At 38.6% G+C, this 20,249-nt stretch overlaps 1 protein-coding gene across 8 annotated transcripts in view; it reads right to left on the bottom strand.

Moving 5' to 3' along the window:
* Window positions 1-17,711, bottom strand: part of NR2C1 (nuclear receptor subfamily 2 group C member 1) — a 46,001-nt gene extending 28,290 nt beyond the window's left edge. For 2 of the 8 annotated variants that reach the window (XM_027591662.2, XM_027591663.2), the window contains exons 1-4: window positions 17,477-17,711; window positions 7,190-7,263; window positions 4,434-4,664; window positions 1,420-1,501 (exon numbers count right to left, since the gene is read on the bottom strand). In XM_027591662.2, the coding sequence (XP_027447463.1) occupies window positions 1,420-1,501; window positions 4,434-4,664; window positions 7,190-7,243 (367 nt within the window). In that variant the 5' untranslated portion in view covers window positions 7,244-7,263; window positions 17,477-17,711. The other 6 variants (XM_027591661.2, XM_027591660.2, XM_027591658.2 and 3 more) reach the window with 5 other exon arrangements.
* Between the last annotated feature and the right edge of the window lie 2,538 nt (window positions 17,712-20,249).

The following is a 20,249-nucleotide window of genomic DNA, read 5'->3' as shown; positions in this document are numbered from 1 at the left end:
TGACATGGAAAAATTTTTTAGGAGTTACTAAACAGAGAATGAAACAACCATATTCTTTGATAAATATATTAAATAATATGAATTTTTAATTCTGTAAAGTAAGTTTAACAATGATACAGAAAATTTCAGAAAGAGAAAAAACAAAACCACCCATAACACCATAAGTAAAAACTATTTTCACTTCTGAGATCACTTACAAATTATAATTCTCTTACATGTTATATAAGGGTATTATTCTGAAAACTCTGCTCGAAAAAAAGATACATCAATTAGTATTTGAGCTATAGTATTCTCTTTTTTGCGGGGTGGGGTAGGAAAGGATAGAGGGAGGGGGAGAGAAAGAATCTTAAGCAGGCTACACGCCTTGTACAGAGCCTCCACGGGGCTTGATCTAACGACGTGAGATCATGACCTGAGCCGAAATCAAGGGTCAGACATTTAATCAACTGAGCCTCCCAGGTACCCCTGTAGTAATCTCTTCTCATTGTGGGTTCCACTTTTTAAATTTCTGGAGAAATCTGTCACACTTTGATTAACCTACCACTTCACAAGCCATTTCTTTGATGCAACATCTATTAAATTGAACATACTCTGGGAAAAGCTTGTAGTGGAGATTTTTGCAATAAAGCTATGGAAAAGATTAAAGATTATATATGAGTGAACATGGGTGCTTTCCTGGCATAAAATAACAATGAACATAACTAAAATGACATAACCCTGAGTACTAGTAATAGTACTTGGAGAAATGCTGCTCAGTTATGCACAGCATTAAATAAAGAGTAACCAGAGCTTTTCCATCTCAATAATTTAAGTTACTCTATATTCCTGGACTAGCAACAGGGCTCAGCAGGTAAGTTAACAACTTAATGTTACGTATCATTAAGGACCACAACTCATTTTTAAGCAATTCCTTTGACAAAACTGATTTTACTTTCAAGAAAAATTTCCACATATTCAGTTTACATTTAAAAAGCAGAACTCTTTGGGGGACCTGGGTGGCACAGTTGGTTAAGCCCCTGACTCTTGGTTTTGGCTCAGATCACAATCTCAGGTTCAGGACACTGAGCCTCGTGTGGGGCTCCATGCTCAGTGTGGAGTCCGCTTGAGTTTCTCTCCTTCTCTCTCTGCTCCCCCACCCACCCCAATAAATAAATCTTTTTTTGTTTTTAAAAACTGTTTTTCACAATTCTTCAAAATATACATTTTATGTCATTGCAAGATCAAATTAAATTGCATTCAAGTAAAAAAAAATCTTTAGGTGAATAAAAAGCTTTGGGGGCAAATCAGTCAAATTTTATAGGCTTCAAATGAGAACTGTAAAAACAACATGCTCTTTTTACTTTCAGAAGAAGAAACATGGTAGTGTGGTAGTTATTTTAACAACACAACACATACAGAAGGTTATTTTTAAAATGTTACCTGATGCTTTGTCTCCACATACTACGCAAAGATCAAAAACCTTATTTGGTCCTTGGTCTGGGGAAGAATTATCTGTTAAGAGCTAAAGAAAACCCCCCAAAACAAAAAACAAAACAACAATTTGTTAATAATGCTCTTAGTTAAAATGTAAAAGAAAAGTCTTAATTATTGCTTTCTTTCTCATAAGTTATTCTGAAACTTTGAACTCTATTATGCATATATTAAACTACTGTTAATTTTCTTCATATTTAAGTAAAAATTTCAATGTTATTAGAAGCAAAGATCGGAATACCTTTTAAATTTGTTCCATAACAATCTCATTAAATACTGTTAAACACTCAAATACATGAGTATTTAATGTATCTTACCTATTAAGTACTTATTATTCGTTATTCATTCAACACATCAAATTACTGCAGCAATTATCAGCCCTATCATGACGTGTCTTTGAATAGCTCAATTTTTCCACATGGAAAAATAAGCTATAACAGCATAAAAAGATAATTTAATTTTTTAAATAGAAAAGTAGTTAAAAAAAATTTTGTTATTTATAATTATGGAAATGATTGATAAACTTTTCATCGATGAGTTGTCTAAGATTTGGATCTTAGTGTAATCGTTGACAACCTGGGCTGTAGAGTCTGATAAACTGTAGCAGGTTAGTGGGACTGGGTGGAGAGGCCTTGGGCAAATTACAAACCCTCTTTATAAATTATATAAAGAGCTAATCACCAGTTATAGCCAATATAATGCTGTAAAAGAAATACCAGTTTCTTCTTTTAGGTTTATCTTCTAACCTTTTAATCATTTTTTTTCAAATCTTTTGAAACATGAACAAATTAATTCAATCCCAAAAATGTGATAGGACATTGACCATATCACCTTCCCCTGGCTTTAAAACAACCCACAAAGTAACCTCCACTTTTCTTTTTCTTCTCTTAGGGGTGTGAATGCCTTCAGGAGTAATTCTGATTTTAAAAACTTCAAACAGTCCTTAAAACAGCTGTCCCTTGCTATGTTATAATAGCATCATTTCTTCTTATATCATCATAAAAATTAGTCTTTAACAGTTTTTTAAAAAAAGTCTTCAACAGTCTTTAAAAAAAAAAGAGCTGTCCTTTGAAAGCATCTATGAAAGGCATTACTCTTCCTTAACAGCCCATCAATTGTGAATGGTGCTAATCTTTTATCTATTATTCCTAAGGGTGGAAGAAATACTGAGATTAAGGGACTTGCCCACATCCTTTAGGTCACTAGATCAGAAATTCAATCTTCTTGGCCCAGGGGAATTTTATCCCGTACCTATTTCTATTTCTTTGCCCTGAGAGGTGATCCATAAAGTAGGCAAAGTACCAATATTATCTTTTTTTCTTGAAACAGAAATTTTTTTAAAAAGAATAACTTTACAGTGGAGAAATCTGATACACACTACTTCAGCCAGGTGGTGAAGATCAATGTCACCAGTTATAAAACATGAAGATAGTTATCAAGTGAAGTACACTTGATATATGATGAAAATGGCACTTAACCTCTGTGATCCTCCTCACCAAAACCAACAATCCCAGTCTAATCATTAGAAAAACAGTAGTCAAAGTCCCATAGCAGGGCCATCTACAATATACCTGACCATACACCTCAAAATCGTCAAGGTCATCAAATACAAGGAAAGTCTGAGAAACTGTCACTGCTAACAGGAATCTAAGGAGACATGATGACTAAATGTAATATGGTATCCTGAAACCAAAAAGAATATTAGGTAAAAATCAGGGAAAGCTAAAAACATCTATGGATTTTAGTTAATATATCAAAATTAGTTCACTAATCATAATAAAGGTATCATATTAATATAAAATGTTAATAGGAGAAATTGTGTTGAGAGGTTATATGGAAACTTTGTACTAACTGCTCAATATTTCTGCGAACTATAAAACTATTCTAAAAAATCAAATCTGTTGATAAAAAGAAATTAAGGTATTCATGATGTTACACATTTTTTAGTGACTTCTGTCTTGTTGATAAAATAACTTCTTATAAATCCCATCCACTTTTTATCTTAGCTGTTTCTAAAAATAATATAAATAATGCAATTAGAAGAGTAATAGAATCTATCAGGATATACAGGCAAAATTTTGTATTTTATGAATTAGTTTTTCAATCCTAAAAGGAACTTTCTTTGATCAGGTTTTCATCACAAAATAGAGAATTCAATTTTAAGTGGGCACTCCACCAAAAAGTCTCTGAAGGCAAACTTAAGGGTTTGTTGGATTTGTGTTCAATCACAGCAAACAGCAGTGAAAATTATCTACATAATCACAGGCATGCAGTGTGTATAAGCCTTAACTCTTCAAATAATATATAACTAGCAAAAATTAAAATGATGTGAAGTTAATCATAGACCACTGACTGACTTTCAGTGTTAAAGCAGACGGTGGGGATAAAACTGTCTGCTACATCAAGGAAAACAGAAATGACAACCAAGGAGGCAAAGTGACAAAGATGCAGCCATAATACCGACTTTTTGGTTTGGCAGCTTCTTGTTGCCCAGGTAGCGTGGTCTTGGGAAGTGCTGCTACCACAGAAGAGGCTCTTAATTTGGCAGTTTCCTAACCATGCAGAAGCAGCAGGTCTCTTAGAAGCCAGTTCTGCAGCACGTCTGAGTGGTTATTCTTGGAAACGTGACCTGGAGCTCTATCTTCAGCCTTCCCAACAGTTCTGTGAGTTCTCTATACCCTTTACGAAACCCCTTCCTGGGCAAACTAGCCAGAGTGGATCTTACTATATGTAACTAAGAACTCCCCCAAAATATATGGATGTGAGGGTGCGTGAGGAAAAGTACAGTGGCAGATAGGAGAGGGCAGTCACCACAGATAATCTGCACAGCACATAATTTTATGCAACATTTTTTTTCCTACGGACCATGGAGGACATAAAGTCTTAACATGAGGACTTATACTTATGACGTGCTTTTTAATTCTTTCAAGTGTAAGATGAAAAGATACTCTAAAGTTATTTACCTGGAGATGTTGTGCAGACAGATCAGGAGTTGTAAAAAATAACTGATTAACACCTGCTGCATCTGGAGTAGTGAGGAAAACTTTCCCTGGAGTGGAATCTTGCCTGGCCAGAATGACTTTGCTTGGGGTAGAGCCATCATGATTTGTCAGAATGAACTGCTTGCCTTGTGTATTATGATCAAGTGCCGTCACGATCTGGATTTTCTGGCCAGTTTGCTGCTCGGTAACAATCTAACACAATCATGTCAAATTAGTAATCAATTCAACTTATCTTTTTTTTTTTTCTAAGGGCACAATTTTCTCCTACCTTCAGACAAAGCTAGGAAAGCATACCATTACATATATATTCAATACAGTACACATACATACATACATACCTTTTAAACTAGCAATTCTACTCCCACAAAATCCCATCCTATAGAAAAACAAATGTGCAAATAAAGGTACAATAGTAAAAACATTTGGACCTATTTTGATTCCTTCCTTCCCCTTCCCTCCCACCCTCCATTTAGACAAATGCTTATTGGGTGCATTCCGACTGCCAAGCACTGTTTGTTCTGGGTCCTGGAATACAGCAATAAACAAAACAAAACCTTTGTTCTCATAAAGTTTGTATTTTAGTGAGGAAAGGCAGATAAAAAAACAAGCAAATAATATTGTCAGATGGTATCAAGTGCTACAAAGAAAAAATCAAGCAGGGCAGAGATGGTGAGAGTCACTGATGGAACAAAAGTCATGAGGAGATGACATTTTTCCACAGACCTGAGTGAAGTAGCAGACCAAAGCTTAGGACTAGCTAGAGGAGTGCATCCTTTACTTGAGACACAGGGAGAAGGCCGTGGGGCAGTGTTTCACACATCTGAGGCAAGAGACACTGCAAGAGAGCTATGTGAGGGAGACAGTGGCAGAAGGGATTATGGTAAAAGACGGGATCCAAGCGACAGCAGGAGCCACGTGGTACGGGGCTTCATAAGGACTACAAAATCTGGATTTTCTCCTGTGTGAAATGGAGATCCACTGGAAGGTCACAGAGCACAGTGGCAAGATCTTTTTCAAAAAGGGTAATTCTAGATTTAGTGTGTAGATTAGCCTGTGATGTTCCAGAGAAGAATTAAGGGAGACCAGAAAGGATACTATTGCTCACGCACTGGCAATATCTGGGATTTATACATGGGCAGAGATGCTGGCAGGGTACAGGGTAGTAGCCATGCTGGAGGAAAAAATTATTGGATTTGGGATATTTTATGAAGGAAAATTTGACACGACATGCTGATGGACTAGATGTGGAATATAAGGAGAGGCAAGTCAAGGATGACTACCAGATTTTGCTCTGAGCAACTGGGAGGACAGGATTGCTATCTACTGAGTTGGAGGAGCCTAGGGAAGAGCAAGTTCATTAATAAAGAGAACCAGCCCAGCACTGTGGGCTTTTGTTGTTGCTGAGCAAATATTTTACAGAGTAAATTCATTAACCCAATTTAATCCCTTGGTTCAAACTTAAAATGGCAAAGTTGGTTTGTTTCCTACTTTTTCCCTGAAATTATTTTCAAGATTCTTTTCTATGCAAAATTTACAGCAAAGTTCTAAATTACTAATCAGTTTTTGTCTAGAGTAGAACTGTACCGATTATAACTGCTGCCAATTTGAGTTTTCTTTGTTGACCATTATTGCCAGCATGTCCTATTTTTCTGGGTGTACTTTTCTGTCAATTTTATTCTATATAGGTTATTTCCACCACTATCTTCCCTAACAATTTTCAATTTTACCTCTATGATGTGAATTTGAATCGGTTTATAACAAATTTTACCATGTAAAGCTTAAGCTGTTGTAGGCTTCACTGTGGATTATTTCTATCAGTATTATTACTGTGAAGTAAACAAAATTCTAATGGCTGACAAACTTATTTCTTAGAGAAGAGCTTCAGGTGCATGCAACGTGTGGTAGTTCTTTGACAGCACATTCAAATTTGACAAGTGGTAGCTTTTTAAAGGCTAGTTGTAATGTGAAATCAGAAACTGTATCAAAATCCACTGATCTATCCTGTAATTTGAATGGATCCTTCACTTGTCAGTGATTTTGTAGTATCACACTGGCCCACTGAGTGATGTACATCTTTTATATGTTGACATGTTTCATCATACCATATCATTACATGGCAGGCAGCCCCTGGGGGAAAAAGGGCAATGAACATTTCAGTATTATTATAAAATGGTTTTGACCTTGCTGACCCTCTGTGAAGAGTCCCCAGAAGATACTCTGAAAGCCTCTGGATTATGGTACCTCTTACTAAGGAACTGGGCATCGCTGTTCCAGGTCTCATCACCCCTCCACAACTCTGTGTTAGCTGGCTTTCTTCTGCACTCCCGTAACACTCTACACAGTAATCTGTTAGAGCCCTTACCACCGTATTGTGAATGTAGGTTGATTTGACTATCTCCCACTAGATTTAAAGCTACCTGAAAGTTGAGAATATCTTTTGTTTCTGTACCTTCAGAACGTAGTATATCCATTTGATTTATTTTTTAAAAGATTTTATTTATTTGAGAGACAGAGCATGCTGAGAGCACAAGTAGTGGAGAGGGAGAAGCAGGCTGCCCATCGAGCAGGGAGCCCAATGTGGGGCTCCATCCCAGGACTACGGGATCATGACCTGAGCCGAAGGCAGCCACCTAACCGACTGAGCCACCCGGGCGCCCCTATACATTTGATTTAAATAGGCTTGATGGATCTGCAAATGAACTGTAAATCAAACATACCTCTCCCATCTGTTGTTCAATAATTTGATGTGCAATTTCTTCTATGGTTGCCATGTTCTAATTGCCAAAATGTCCTGCCAGAATAAAAAGATGCCTTTTCACAATTATACTCATAAAACATATATACTGAATTTACAAATGAAATCACATGATAGCTAAGATTTATTTCAAAATAATCCAGTTGGGGTGGGTGGGGGAAGGATGGAATAAACAAGACTGGCCATGCACTGACAATTACTAAAAACTGATGAAGTTTATCGAGGGGTTCATGAAATTATTCTTTTATATTTTTTGAAAATATCTATTTACTTGACACACTCTTTTATGAATATATTGTAAAAACTGACAAAAGAATTGCATTTGTTCAGAAGGAAAGAAGATTTCTCCAGAATTATGTGATTGTTCATTAGTGGCAGTTTCTTAAATATTAAGGTTAATTTGCATTTAAGGTAAAACTTTCTCCAAATGGCCTTGAGAGACTGAAAGATTAACGCATTGACTTTGACTTTTGCTTTTTCTATCAGACAAGAACACAAAAATTATTTGACTTTGTCACATTATATAATATCTGTCATAAATTCACTTTAGTTGTACTAAAAGCAATGCTCAATATTTAGCTTTATTCAACTATTTCTCACTAGACTGAAAAGCAGTGGCTTCATCCTCTCTGGAACCAACTGAGGAAACAGAGCTGCTCCCTGGGCCTGTGTCCTCTGGGCCTCCACCCCCATGAACTGAAGGGAAGGCAGTAAAATTTCTGAGAATTTTGTATCAGCAGAAATGTTGACAGCTTGGAATGAAGGGGACACAGATGGGATGAAAGGAAGAAAAATTGTCAGACTTATGTGATTCTTCTAGATGGGCCAGTAGAGCTATTCAGTTTCAAACATCTGTTATCCTTCAAGGAAAGGGCAGAAAGATTCAAAGATGGGTCAGAGGCCCAACTAAGCCACCCAGGTGCCCCTTTATTATTATTAAGATTTATTTATTTATTATTTGAGAGAGAGAGTGCCCGTGCGTGGAGGGAGGGGCAGAGGGAGAGAATCTTCAAGCAGGCTCCCTGCTGAGCACTGAGCACAAAGCACCAAGCAGAGCTCGATCCCACGACCCATGAGATCATGACCTGAGCTGAAACCAGTGTCCGACACCCAACCAACTGAGCCACCCAGGCGCCCCTAATGTTTACTATTTCTATCAACATTCCGTTCACGAAGCTATCTGTGTATCTCTTAAGAGAACAGCTTTTCTACAGTTCTCTTTTCTTTCTGAACCCTCACCAAAATTGCCTTTGGCATCCATATTTCTACCAACAATCTCTTCAAGGCAATCCAGGCTTTCTCTAGCATGCATCTCAAAACTCTTCCAGCCTCTATCCATTTCCCAGTTCCAAATTTTTAGGCATTTGTTACAGCAGCACCCTACTTCCCAGTACCAAAATCTATATTGGTTTGCTAGGGCTGACATAACAAAGGCTTAACAGGGCTACTTCTGGCTGGGTAGTTCACACAGCAAAAATTAATTTTCTCACAGGGGCGCCTGGTTGGCTCAGCCAGTTGAGCAACTGACTCTTGGTTTCTGCTCAGGTCATGATCTCAGGGTCATGAGATGAAAAGCCATGCTCAGCTCAAGAGTCTCCTGGAGATTCTCTCCCTCTGCCCCTCCCCCCACCCCGAGCTTGTGCGAGCTCTCTAAAATAAATTTTTTAAAAATTAATTTTCTCACAATTCTGGAGGCTAGAACTCTGAGACAAGCTGTTAAATAGGGATGGTTTCTGAGACCTATCTCCTTGGCTTGTAGATGGCTGTCTTCCCTCTGTGCCTGTGTTGTAATCTCTTTTAATAGGGATAACAGTCACATTGGATTGGGGCCTACCCTAATGACCTCATTTTAACTCAGTTATCTCTTTAAAGGCCTCATGGCCAAATACAGTCACATTCTGAGGTACTGGGGGCCAGGACTTCAATATGAATTTTGGGGGGCAGCCCATAACACTTAGGCACAAATCTAACAGGAAACACGCACGATATATGTAAGGAAAGCTTTAAAATGTTCCCTAGAGAGAAGAAAAACTAGCTGAAAGAACACCAAAGAAAATGATTATAGTGACTCCCTCCAGGGAGAACTGGAAGTTTTGGAACAGGGGTAGAATGCAGACTTATTTTTCACTGAATAAGTGTCTGTTTCTTTCAAATTTTACCTACAAGTATTACCATACACAAAAAACTAATTTTAAGTAGAAAACAAAAAGCCAGTTTAAAGGAATCTTCCAGAAATCCTAAAATCAACACAGTGTTATCAGGACATCAGACCCAAAGAAGCTACTTCATAATGAAAACTTTGGTAGATAAACTATTGATATATGTTATTGTTAGATTACTTAAAAGTGTATGAATAGAAAGGACTGAAGTCAAATCTCAGTGCTATTATATGAGCAAACAGTTACACTAAATCAACTATTATTTTAGCCAAAGAGACCAAAGAGTATTAGGGTATTATGTGTGATGCACCTATGTGCATGGTATATATATACACAAATGCATAGGTTCATGCTTAATTGTATACTTTGTCATCAGCAATGCTACAGGTAATACAATGCTAAAGGATTTGAAAGTTAATATTCTTGGAATAGTATTCTTGAGTACTGAATTCAGGGATATTCGGATTGGATTTTTTTTGCTTCTGAAGAAAAGAGCAGGAAATGATACTGGATTCCTAACTTCTAGAGTTACAAACTCTAAGCTTAGAGAATCTGACAAAAGCTATACACCCTCTTCAGAAAAACGTACACATGCATGTATTTGGTAGATTCCATTTTGTGATCCAATACATCAATTTTCTACTTTTTTCTATTTATTTTTGGAGGGAGAGGGGCAGAGGGAGAGGTAAAGAAAATCTTAAGTAGGCTCCATGCCCAGCACAGAACCCAATGTGGAGCTTGATCTCACAACCCTGAGATTATGACCTGAGCTAAAATCAAGAGTCGAATGCTTAACTGACTGAGCCACCCAGGTGCCTCTTTCTACTTCTTTGTATATAAACTTTCCGCATTACTGCAGTAGTCTAGAGCCCTTATCTCATATTGTTTGATAGATCCATATAATCCAAACTGGTTAGCAAACCAATGCTTAGGGAAATTTTTTGAAATACTTACCTCAATGAGCATATACCTAAATTTGTATTGAGTGAAACAGAAATGAGAGGAATTTAGGGAATAGATTTGACCAGAAAGGTGGATTAAGAACAATTTTTCCCCTTGGACCCCTCTCCAACCAAACATAGATATGTATGGTGCATACGTTGCAGTATCAAACTACTTACTTATCCTACTTGTAAAGCCTGTTACGTGTCTGTAAAGCCAGCTTATTAAGATTCAAGTCTAGAAAGGCACAGACACAATGATATAAAGTCAAATCTGTAATCTCATTTTCATTATTACTTATTCTTCTCATTAAACTATCAAGGAATACAATACATATTTACGTGTAAATAAATCCACAGAATAATTCAAATACATCATATAATCTTGTTCATTAAAAATTTTTTCCACCTTTTGCAAAAAAGAGGCAGAATATCTAAATTAATCACAAATTATGGGGTGCCTGGGTGGCTCAGTTGGTTAAGCATCAGGACTCTTGATTTTGGCTCAGGTCATGATCTCATGATTGTGAGATGGAGCCCTGTGTCGGCTCCGCACTAGGCATGGAACCTGCTAAAGACTCTCTCCCTCTGCCTGCCCCCCTCCCTCATGTGCTCTCTCTCACTCTAAAACAATAAATAAATAAATTACAAATTGTATCCAAATGTATTAAGTTTTACTAAAATTTAGAAATTCCCAAAGGATAGGATTATTCACTCTGATAAATGAAAGTATTTGCAAGGGGGAAATGTTAAAAATGGGTAAGAATGAAGTAGGTATATGGCATAAAATTAGGCATTTATGATAATGCATTTAGTCACTTCGGTTGTGCTAAAAGCTCAACTATGGCTAGTTTAAGCAAAAAGGCAGGGGGTGGGGTAAACAGGATACACACAGCTAGGACCCAAGGAGAGCGGACCTTGGGAAAAACTGGAGCTTGGGTTTGATGCTGTCAGGAATCTCCTTATCTCTGTCTTTTTTTTATTATCTCTATTCTATCTCTATTACTTTTATTATCTCTATTCTCACCTATGTGGCTTATTTTCTACTTTGTAGTAAAGCACCAGGAAAGGAAAAGCAGTCTTCTCTAATCACAATTTTAAAATTTGGTTAACAGATTCTGATTGGCCCAGCTTAGGTTATGTGCTTATCTCTGGAATTAATCACTGTAGGCAGGCCAGGAAAAGGGAAAGGAATGATTGGCAACTTCCACTTTTGGAAGGTCTATTTACCAAAAGATGGGAGACTAGCATAGACATGGCTATTGATACAATCATCATGAGCCAGACAACCACTTCAATTTGTTTCTACTATTGATACACAGAATTTTTCAATCAGAAGTCCACTGAACACTAAGCTGCTCAAAAAGCTTACTTCAGCATTGACTCTAATTTTCTGTTGTCAGTGGAGAAATCCCCCCAAAAAAGAAGGGTAAAAAACCCTTACACTTATAAAATATTCTATCAAGAGTTCTCCTTTTGGCTACTTCCAGATCAAAGTCCTTCTAACTTCTTGCTCTGTGAGTTTAGTAAAAGACAAATTTAGTTTTATAGCCATATTATTTTTTTATTTTTTTTTTTTAAAGATTTTATTTATTTATTGGAGAGAGTGAGAATGGACAGAGAGCACACGAGAGGAGGAAGGGTCAGAGGGAGAAGCAGACTCCCTGCCAAGCAGGGAGCCCGATGCGGGACTCGATCCCGGGACTCCTGGATCATGACCTGAGCCGAAGGCAGTCGCTTAACCAACTGAGCCACCCAGGCGCCCAGCCATATTGTTTTAAAACAACCTCCACAGTTTCTAGAGCATTCACAAAATAAATTAATTTTGAATTTTTTCTAAACATAACAAAACTTTTTTGTTTTAAGATGATAAAAAGGCATAAGGAGTGAGGGCAAGGCAGCTTTTAATTCTCCATATTAAAAACTTGAGGCCTGGAGCCTTAAGGACTGGAAGCTGTTAAACTTTCTCATGAAACAAAAAGATATTAGGGGTTACCAATTACCCTGATATATTGATAAACAGAATCTTTCTGATGAGGAGAGACTACTGACATTAGAAAAGAATCAAATTAGTTTTGGGTTCCAGTCCAGATTTTATTCCCAGCTTTCAAGTTAAAAAATGAGGAAGCTCATAAAGTGGAATTCAGTAACAGGGTAAAGAGATACAGTCTTGATGCTTTCTACAGAAAATTAAATTTATGTTGAGCAAAATAAGTCGATCAGAGAAAGACAATTATCATATGATCTCACCGATACGTGGAATTTAAGAAATAAGGCAGAGGATCATAGGTGAAGAGAGGAAAAAATGAAACAAGACAAAACAAGAGAGGGAGACAAACCATAAGAGACTCAATCATAGGAAACAAACCGAGGGTTGCTGGAGGGGAGGCGCGTGGGAAGGATGGGGTGGCTGGGTGATGGGATACTGGAGAGGGTATGTGCTAGGATGAGCACTATGAGTTGTGTAAGACTGATAAATTACAGACCTGTACCCCTGAAACAAATAATACATTATATGTTAATTAATTCAATCTAAATTAAAAAAATTAAATTTAAAAGATCATTATTCTTAAAGGAATCATTCATTATTCTTAATGAAGTCAATAAAATACTTCAAAATAGGCAAATGAGCATGAAACTATTTATCTTGTATTTATATGTATATGTATACATGTACATAGCTCAAGGACAGTGCTAATGTTGTAGGCCTCTGAACAAGGCTTATTTTCTCCCACACCAAAAATACTTCCTCTGAGATTCTTTTAAGTTATAGCATACTTTCTAACGACTTTATTACTGTCATTCATCAGCTTCTGCTCTAATACCATTATTCATCGAAAATTTTGACACTGAGTGTTGTCCCTTTCCTGCCACCAACATGGATGACTTCAGTGACCACTGACAATCCAAACTACCAACCAATCTAGTTCCGTTATTTCTTGACTTAAAAGTCCAATAATACCCACCCAATCGCAACTATAATGTATTGCTGCCAGATTAAATATGTATTTAATATTTCAACTCTTAATATTCTTCAAAGCCCTCCCTTCATCTATAGGACTTGAGGTGTCATTTGTTAAACCTTATATTCTAGCCATACACACTACTTGTAATTTCTTGAATTTACCATGTTTCTCATGTCTTTGCTAATGGCTTGTCTTTCTACCATGACCAAGAAATCACGAGATCAATGTTTGTTTTCTAAGACTAAATTTAACTCCCAAAATTAGGCAAAACAAGCATTCTTCACATACTGATGGAAGTCTAAATTGTTATAACCTTCTTGAAAAGTTAATTTGCCAATGTGTATCAAGAGGTTCACTAACCCAATAATTCATTCACTATTCTACTCAACAAATACTTGCTGAGTGCTTACTATAGGCCAGGCATTTTTCTAAGTGTTAGGGATACAGCAGATAGTATTAAAACAAACTTCCCCTTGTGAAGTTTCTATTTTGGTGAGGTTAAACAAACAACAAACAAATAAATACACGATACCAATAAATGGCAAAAAGTGGAATGGAGAAAAGTAGAGCAGGGACTAGTGACAAAATGCTTAGGGCAGGAAAGGAACTTTTTTTTTTTTTAAATTAAGAGGTCAGAGATGGCCTTTCTGAGGTGACATCTTAGCAAAGACAAAGAACAAAGATTTGTACAAAAATTTTTTTTGCTAACATGAGGAAAATGTTTAATGACAAAGAGAAAATGCCAATGCCAAACTAAATGCAAAGATCAAGAAACAAAATGTTATTTAACTGATTTTAACTATACAAAACACACAAGGACTAAAAATAAACATTCTCAAATGTTAAGTGACTTTTCTAGGTGAGAATTATAAGCTACTTACTTTTTTCTTTCTGTTTTGAATGGGTATCTACAGTTGTAATGAGAAAGTAAGCATTCCCTCATCTTTAGCCTACTGTATCTTGTGCCCACTTATCTTCTACAGCACCCTGTCCTTTGCGTAGATGACCCATCTCTAACAGACTTCTAAGGAAAAGAACTGTAGTTTTCAACGAACCTCTAGTGTTTAGCAGTGCCTAGTATTCATATATAACTTCAGTAAGTATTTACTGGAACATATTTACCAGGCACTGTGAGACTTTGGGACTTGACAGTGAACAAGGCAGAAAAGATCTCTGCCCTACAGGGCTTATATTTTAGTGAGAAAACAGATTTTTAAAAGTTACCATGTGCTAAATGCTATGAAGCACACTAGGAAGGAGTGAGGAAGAGAAAAACAGAGAAACGGCAAAAGTTTACATAGGTGGTTGTGTCTTAGACCTCAAGTCAAACCCATTTTACTATTTATTAAATGACTACATGTCACTCACTGTGAGGCTGTTTCCTCACAAATGAAATGGATTCAATATAATTTATTTCAAAAGGTTGTAAAAATTCAATGTCAGTGAAAATATCTATCCCAGTGGTTAAGTTTCTTTATAGGAAAGAGCTATTTCCTGAAAGCTGAATGCACAGTGTTCAATAAATGAACAAGAGGAGCTCAGAACCACCACACTAGAGAGGGAGGCTCTGGAAAAACCTTATAGAAGAGACATCTGAGTTAGGCACTGAAGGTTAAGTATTTTCACCAGCCTGAGGAACAAAGCAAAAAGCATGAGGATGCTGTCTTTACTGCTCTAGAGCTAATTAACATACAGAAAACAAACAGTCCTGCATTTTTGGCCCTGGGTTTCTCCAATTTACCAAGATCTCATTTCTACTTATTTCCACAGAAAAGCAGAGTATGAATGGTGCTATCCTTTTTCCATTCAAAGTTTTAAGTCTGTGCACTTTGACAACAGAAATAGTTCATTTTTTCCCCACCAGCCCCTCTACCATCAACTGAATGCTGCTATTATCCAAAACAGTATTTTGCAAACTTTGTGTTGTGAGCCACTTATGGATGGGGAAATTATTAGGTCAGATTTTCTTTAAAAGGAAAATGGAAGAGTGCATCAGATATAGTGAGGATAAGAATAGTCTCATTAAGACTTTATTTCAGTTTAATCTGTGAGTGTGCTGAGTCATGATGCAAAATGTATTTCCTTCGGGCGATGCAAAGTTTGAAAATATGATATAAATATGACATAAAACAATGATTCTATTTTTTCCAGTAGAGTGGGTCAAATCTCTCTTTGAAAACTGATGGAAGGTAAGGTTTCTCTCACTAGAAAACACAAATTCACATTCACTCACACTACAAATGACAGTATATGCTGAATTTCAAGGGGTTCATAAAGCCTCTCGTAGCCTTGAAGGCCTTCCAGTTAACTCTTCAGGTAAAATTTCAGCTACTTTTGAGTTTCCGGAACATATATTTAATATATACGACTTTGTGTACATGAAAAGCCCCTATTAGGCAAGAACCATCTTTGTGTATATTGAAGTGCCAAGAAGGCAAAACCCATTAGTGTTCAGCATCCTTGACAAGCAACAGTATCTCAGGACACTTAAAGACTGAAACATCCTTATTCCCCTGCTTCAGAACCATCAATGTCTTTTTAATGGACAAAGGATAAAGTTTCGGTCCTTCTCCTATTTTTTCAGTATTTATTAAGCATGTGAAACATGCCTGCCACTGTGGACACAGAGTTTCTTTATAGTCTTACTTCCCCATCTTCCCATTTTACCTCTTATGGCTCCCTAGAGAGGCCTCTCTTTGGGTCAAACAGGGATGTTCTTTATGCCTCAATGTACCATTCTAAGCTCCTCTTCCCTCCCTTAAATTCCACCTGACCTTTAACACTCAGTTCAAGTTTTTAAAAAATCCAGTCCTTTGAGATGGGTCCGGCATTTATTGTGTATACTAAAGCAACCGACTAGAATTCACTGAGACTTTTGTTAACTTCTAGTATCATATGTAAAATTTCTGTAAAGATACATTTCCCCAGGGCTTTCATAAAAGATTTTAAGTTGCAGAGTCCAATGAATCAAAAAAAGGTAACTATATTTATACCATTATTTATGCTGTTTCTTTTGTCTTTTCTATTCCCCCAAGGTCAGGAATTAAAGGCTTTGTGTGGCAGAAACACAAACAGAACATATGTTAGGAATGTTTGATGCCTTTGATTTGCGTCTCCCTCAAAACTCTTCCTAAAAGACTGAAATGCCCCTACAAATAATGAAATTTGTTACATTTATATGCGATCCACCTTTTTTTTTAAATATATACAAGAACAGAAACATCCCTCTTCTAGATCTACCAACTGGACATAAAAGCAAAATTTCAAATCAATCACCGTGTACCAAGCAACCACACAACATTGTTCAAGAACGTCCAAATCGAAGGCCTTTTTACAACATCCAGAGGAACAAAAACCTGAAAGGCCTTAATTTCCAGTCTTTTTGCTTCTCCTTTCCAGTTATTTGTTTGTTTTAAACTGGCCGACCTACTTAGTGAAGGTTATAAGACACCTTGGCAACATTTGTAACTCATAAAACGATTATGTGCAAGAGTTGCAGGCAGAGTTCCTTAACAAAAGAACTGCCTGGAAGTTTAGACATGCCCAGGGCAATGAGGACCCCGGGCCGTTCCGTTTTTCTCAAAAGATACGGGTCCAAAGGCAGCGGCTGCTCTCGCCCTATTTGTCGTGAAAGTCAAGGGCGTTGCTCCGTCCGTCCCGCGCAGGCACGAGTTTAGTAAGCGGCCTCCGGAAGGGACGGAGGCCTCGGCTCGCGGACGCTCGAGCCCACGGTGTGCCCCCGGAGCCCGGCCGCTGCGCGCGGCTCTCTGAGGCGGGGAAAACTGCGGCGGCGGCGGCGGCGGCGCCGAGACGGAAGCTTTTCCTGTAGGTGAAAGGTCAGAGGCGCCGCAGGAGGCGCCGGGGGAGAGGCTGCTGCGCGCGGGGTGCAGCTCGCGGACTTGCCTCCCGCGCCCCGGCCCCGCTCCGTGCCCCGCGCTCCGGCTACTGCCTCAGCCACTCTGGGAGCCCCGCACGTTCCGTCCCGCCACTCCGGCCACTCTGCGCGTTCCCAACCCGAGCAGCCTGCCGCTGCGCTGCCATACGGGCCGGTCGTGCCGGCCGCAGCCCGGAGGCTGTTGGGGGACCAGGGGGTGCGTCCGTTGGCAGTTGGGAGGAAGGGACACCCCGCCCTCCGCCCCAGGCACGGCCACGACTGCTTTTCTCCCTACTCGGCACTTCTTACCGGCGCTTCTCCGACGAGCTACGTCCCGCGCCGGGCGTAGACCGGACAGTCCCGCTCTGGTGGCTGCTTGGGGTTCCGGGAAGAGACAGGTTGGAGAAAAGCTCAAGGGGGTAGGGTAAAGAAAAGTGGGGGCAGGGAGCTTTCTGGGTTTGTGTATTTGGGGGGTCAGAGTTCGTGACCCCTCCCTCGGCTCTGCAGTACGTGCTCCCGTCCGCGCCTGCGCATTACTGGGGGAGAAGCGGTGAGGAGATCGTGACGTTCCCTGGGTCGGAAGAGAAAACCGAGCCTCAGAAAGGCCGGTGCCCCCTATCGGCTGGGAGGGAAACTGCCCCGCCAGAGCAGCCCCATCAAGGACTTTCGGAAGCCGCGTGCGCTTAGCATCCCTTTTGCCAAAGGTCGTTAAAGGAAGTTTTGAGACGTTTCAGATTTCAGTAATACTAGACAACCTCATCATTTTGGGGCAGTTTGGTTTCTAACTTGTGGAAAATTGGGCTCTGTTTTAGGGTATCTCTTACCTTAAAATTTATTAGTTGTTAACAAGTCTGGGTAGATCCCAATAAAATATTTAAAATTCCCTTAAATAAAACAAGCTAGGGCAGAATCCTCTAGTCAGGCAAAGATTTACTTATCAGCTCTTGTGGGTAAATACGTATAATGGCTAAATGGAGAAAAAGAATTATCACTTAGTATGTAAACTTCTGGAAGGCTGGCTTTTTTGTCCAGTGGTGTATTCCCAAGCATACGGGACAATGCCTAGTGGTCAATAAAGATTCATGAAAAGAAGAGGCATTGACAGAACATTATGACAGTGACCACCTGCGGCACAGAGGTGTGGCAGGAAGAGCTGTCCTGTGTGCAAAGCACTGTGGTTTGGACTTTAAGAGAAGGGGTCCTTGAAATTTCTTTAGTATTGATCAGCACTAGAAAAGCAGTTCCAGATTCACGCCAGAAACCCAAGTCAGGAAAAACAAAGGTGCACTGGGAAGGAGAACATCTCCTCTGTCCTTTCCCTCTGGAACTAGGCAGCAGGACACAGAAAAATGTCATGCAACAATCCCTAAGAAGGGGAATATGCTTTATGCCTCATTCTCTGAAAACCCCTCTTTGTGGTTCGTCTTTAACTATGACTCTAGAAAAATATATGGCTTAAAGACATCATCACACCAAAAGTAGATACAGTAAATTTATTTTGTATAAATATAATACATATGGACATTATTTACAATACTAGTATTTATAAAGGATCTATATCTATATGGACAATAAGATACAAACTATTATCACTTTAAGTAAAAAGTGTTTCTAGAAATTCATGTCATTTTAAAAAAAATACAGTATTTCAAGATTGGTTCTTAACATGCTATGACCAACTCATATGAAAGAGAGTTGCCCCCTTTCATTTCCCCCCACGAAGGGAATTTGATATTGAGGCTTTTTGAAAATTTTCTACTACCTTTATCTTAAAATAAAATTAAATCCTACTAGAAATTATCTCTTTTCTTAAAAGGGAAAGTCATAGATAAGATTTTCCTTTAGAGAATATTAAATGTGGCATAGGCTCCAGAATATTTGTATATGGAATTCCGGGAAGAGACGGGGGTTGGAGAAAGCTCAAGGGGAGCTTAAAAAAAAAAAAATCATAAAGTATCCATTTGGAGTAATTTAACTCACCAAATACTGGGTGTCCATAGCATGCAAGGTACTCTGCCAGATGCTGAGGAGTCTGATTCTCAAGGATAGAATGTGATAGGCACCGAATGAAAGTGTGTTTCCTAGCTAAAGGCTATGGAGACAGAGAGAAAGGAGAGACTAAATCTGAGGAATAAGGGAGGAAGGACTAGGAGCAACTATCACAGAAAGAAAAGTCTTGGGTACACAGGCAGAAATGGGTTGGGAAGAGGGTGAGAACAAAGAAGAAAGGTTGGGGTGGGGTTAGCTGGAGTGTGTGACAACTGAGGAAGTGTTCCATGCCGAGCCACTGGGAAGCCAATGGAGGTTGCAAAGAGCAGGGATGAATCTAGGTTAGAGCTATGCTTTGTAAGATAGCTCTGGCAGTGTTTAAAATGAGACCATGCAAAGGCGGCACTGGAATTAGAAGAAAAGTTATTCTAATCATTGGGAAGAGGTAACAAGGACTTGAGCCAGGGTCTGTGCAGTAACGGGAATGAAGATGGACTGGGTACAAGAGCAATAGCAGAGGGTCTTGTTGAGACTTGGAGGCAGATTCTGGAGCCTAGATTGGTGTTTTTCCATTACAGAAGAAAGTAAACAGATCTGAAGAACAGAAAGTGAAGTCATATAAAGTTTAAAATGCTTAAGAAGGACTCATGTAGCTGTCCAACAGGTAGTTGCAGATATGGCCTTGCAGGATGGTGCAAAGAGTAGGTCTAAGGTCTGAGTTATAAGGAGGGCATGTGGGGGGCTGAGTTTGAGTTGCAGTAGACAAGACTCCTGTCCTTACCTTCTATGCACACCTATTTTCTCTTAAAAGACACAGGATAGGTATTTTGTGAGACACAGATACAGTATTTGCCTTCAAGGCATGTACAGTATAAGAAATAGGATTTACCTCTCTGGAAATCCTAGTGACTACATTTGACTACAGTAGATCCCAAATCTCAAAAGTGGGAGTACAAATCGATGCATACTCTAAGACAGATCAACATATGCTGTGATAACATTTACATTTTAACTAAATTACTAAATAGAAGGCTTTCCCTATTTCTGGACATATCCTACCAACATCTAGTTAACAAAACTACACTTTAGTTAC

Source organism: Zalophus californianus, chromosome 9 (genome assembly GCF_009762305.2).
Source record: "Zalophus californianus isolate mZalCal1 chromosome 9, mZalCal1.pri.v2, whole genome shotgun sequence".
Taxonomy (NCBI): Eukaryota; Metazoa; Chordata; class Mammalia; order Carnivora; family Otariidae; genus Zalophus; species Zalophus californianus.
The sequence above is the reverse complement of the archived record's forward strand: the minus strand, read 5'-3'. Positions and strand labels throughout refer to the sequence as shown.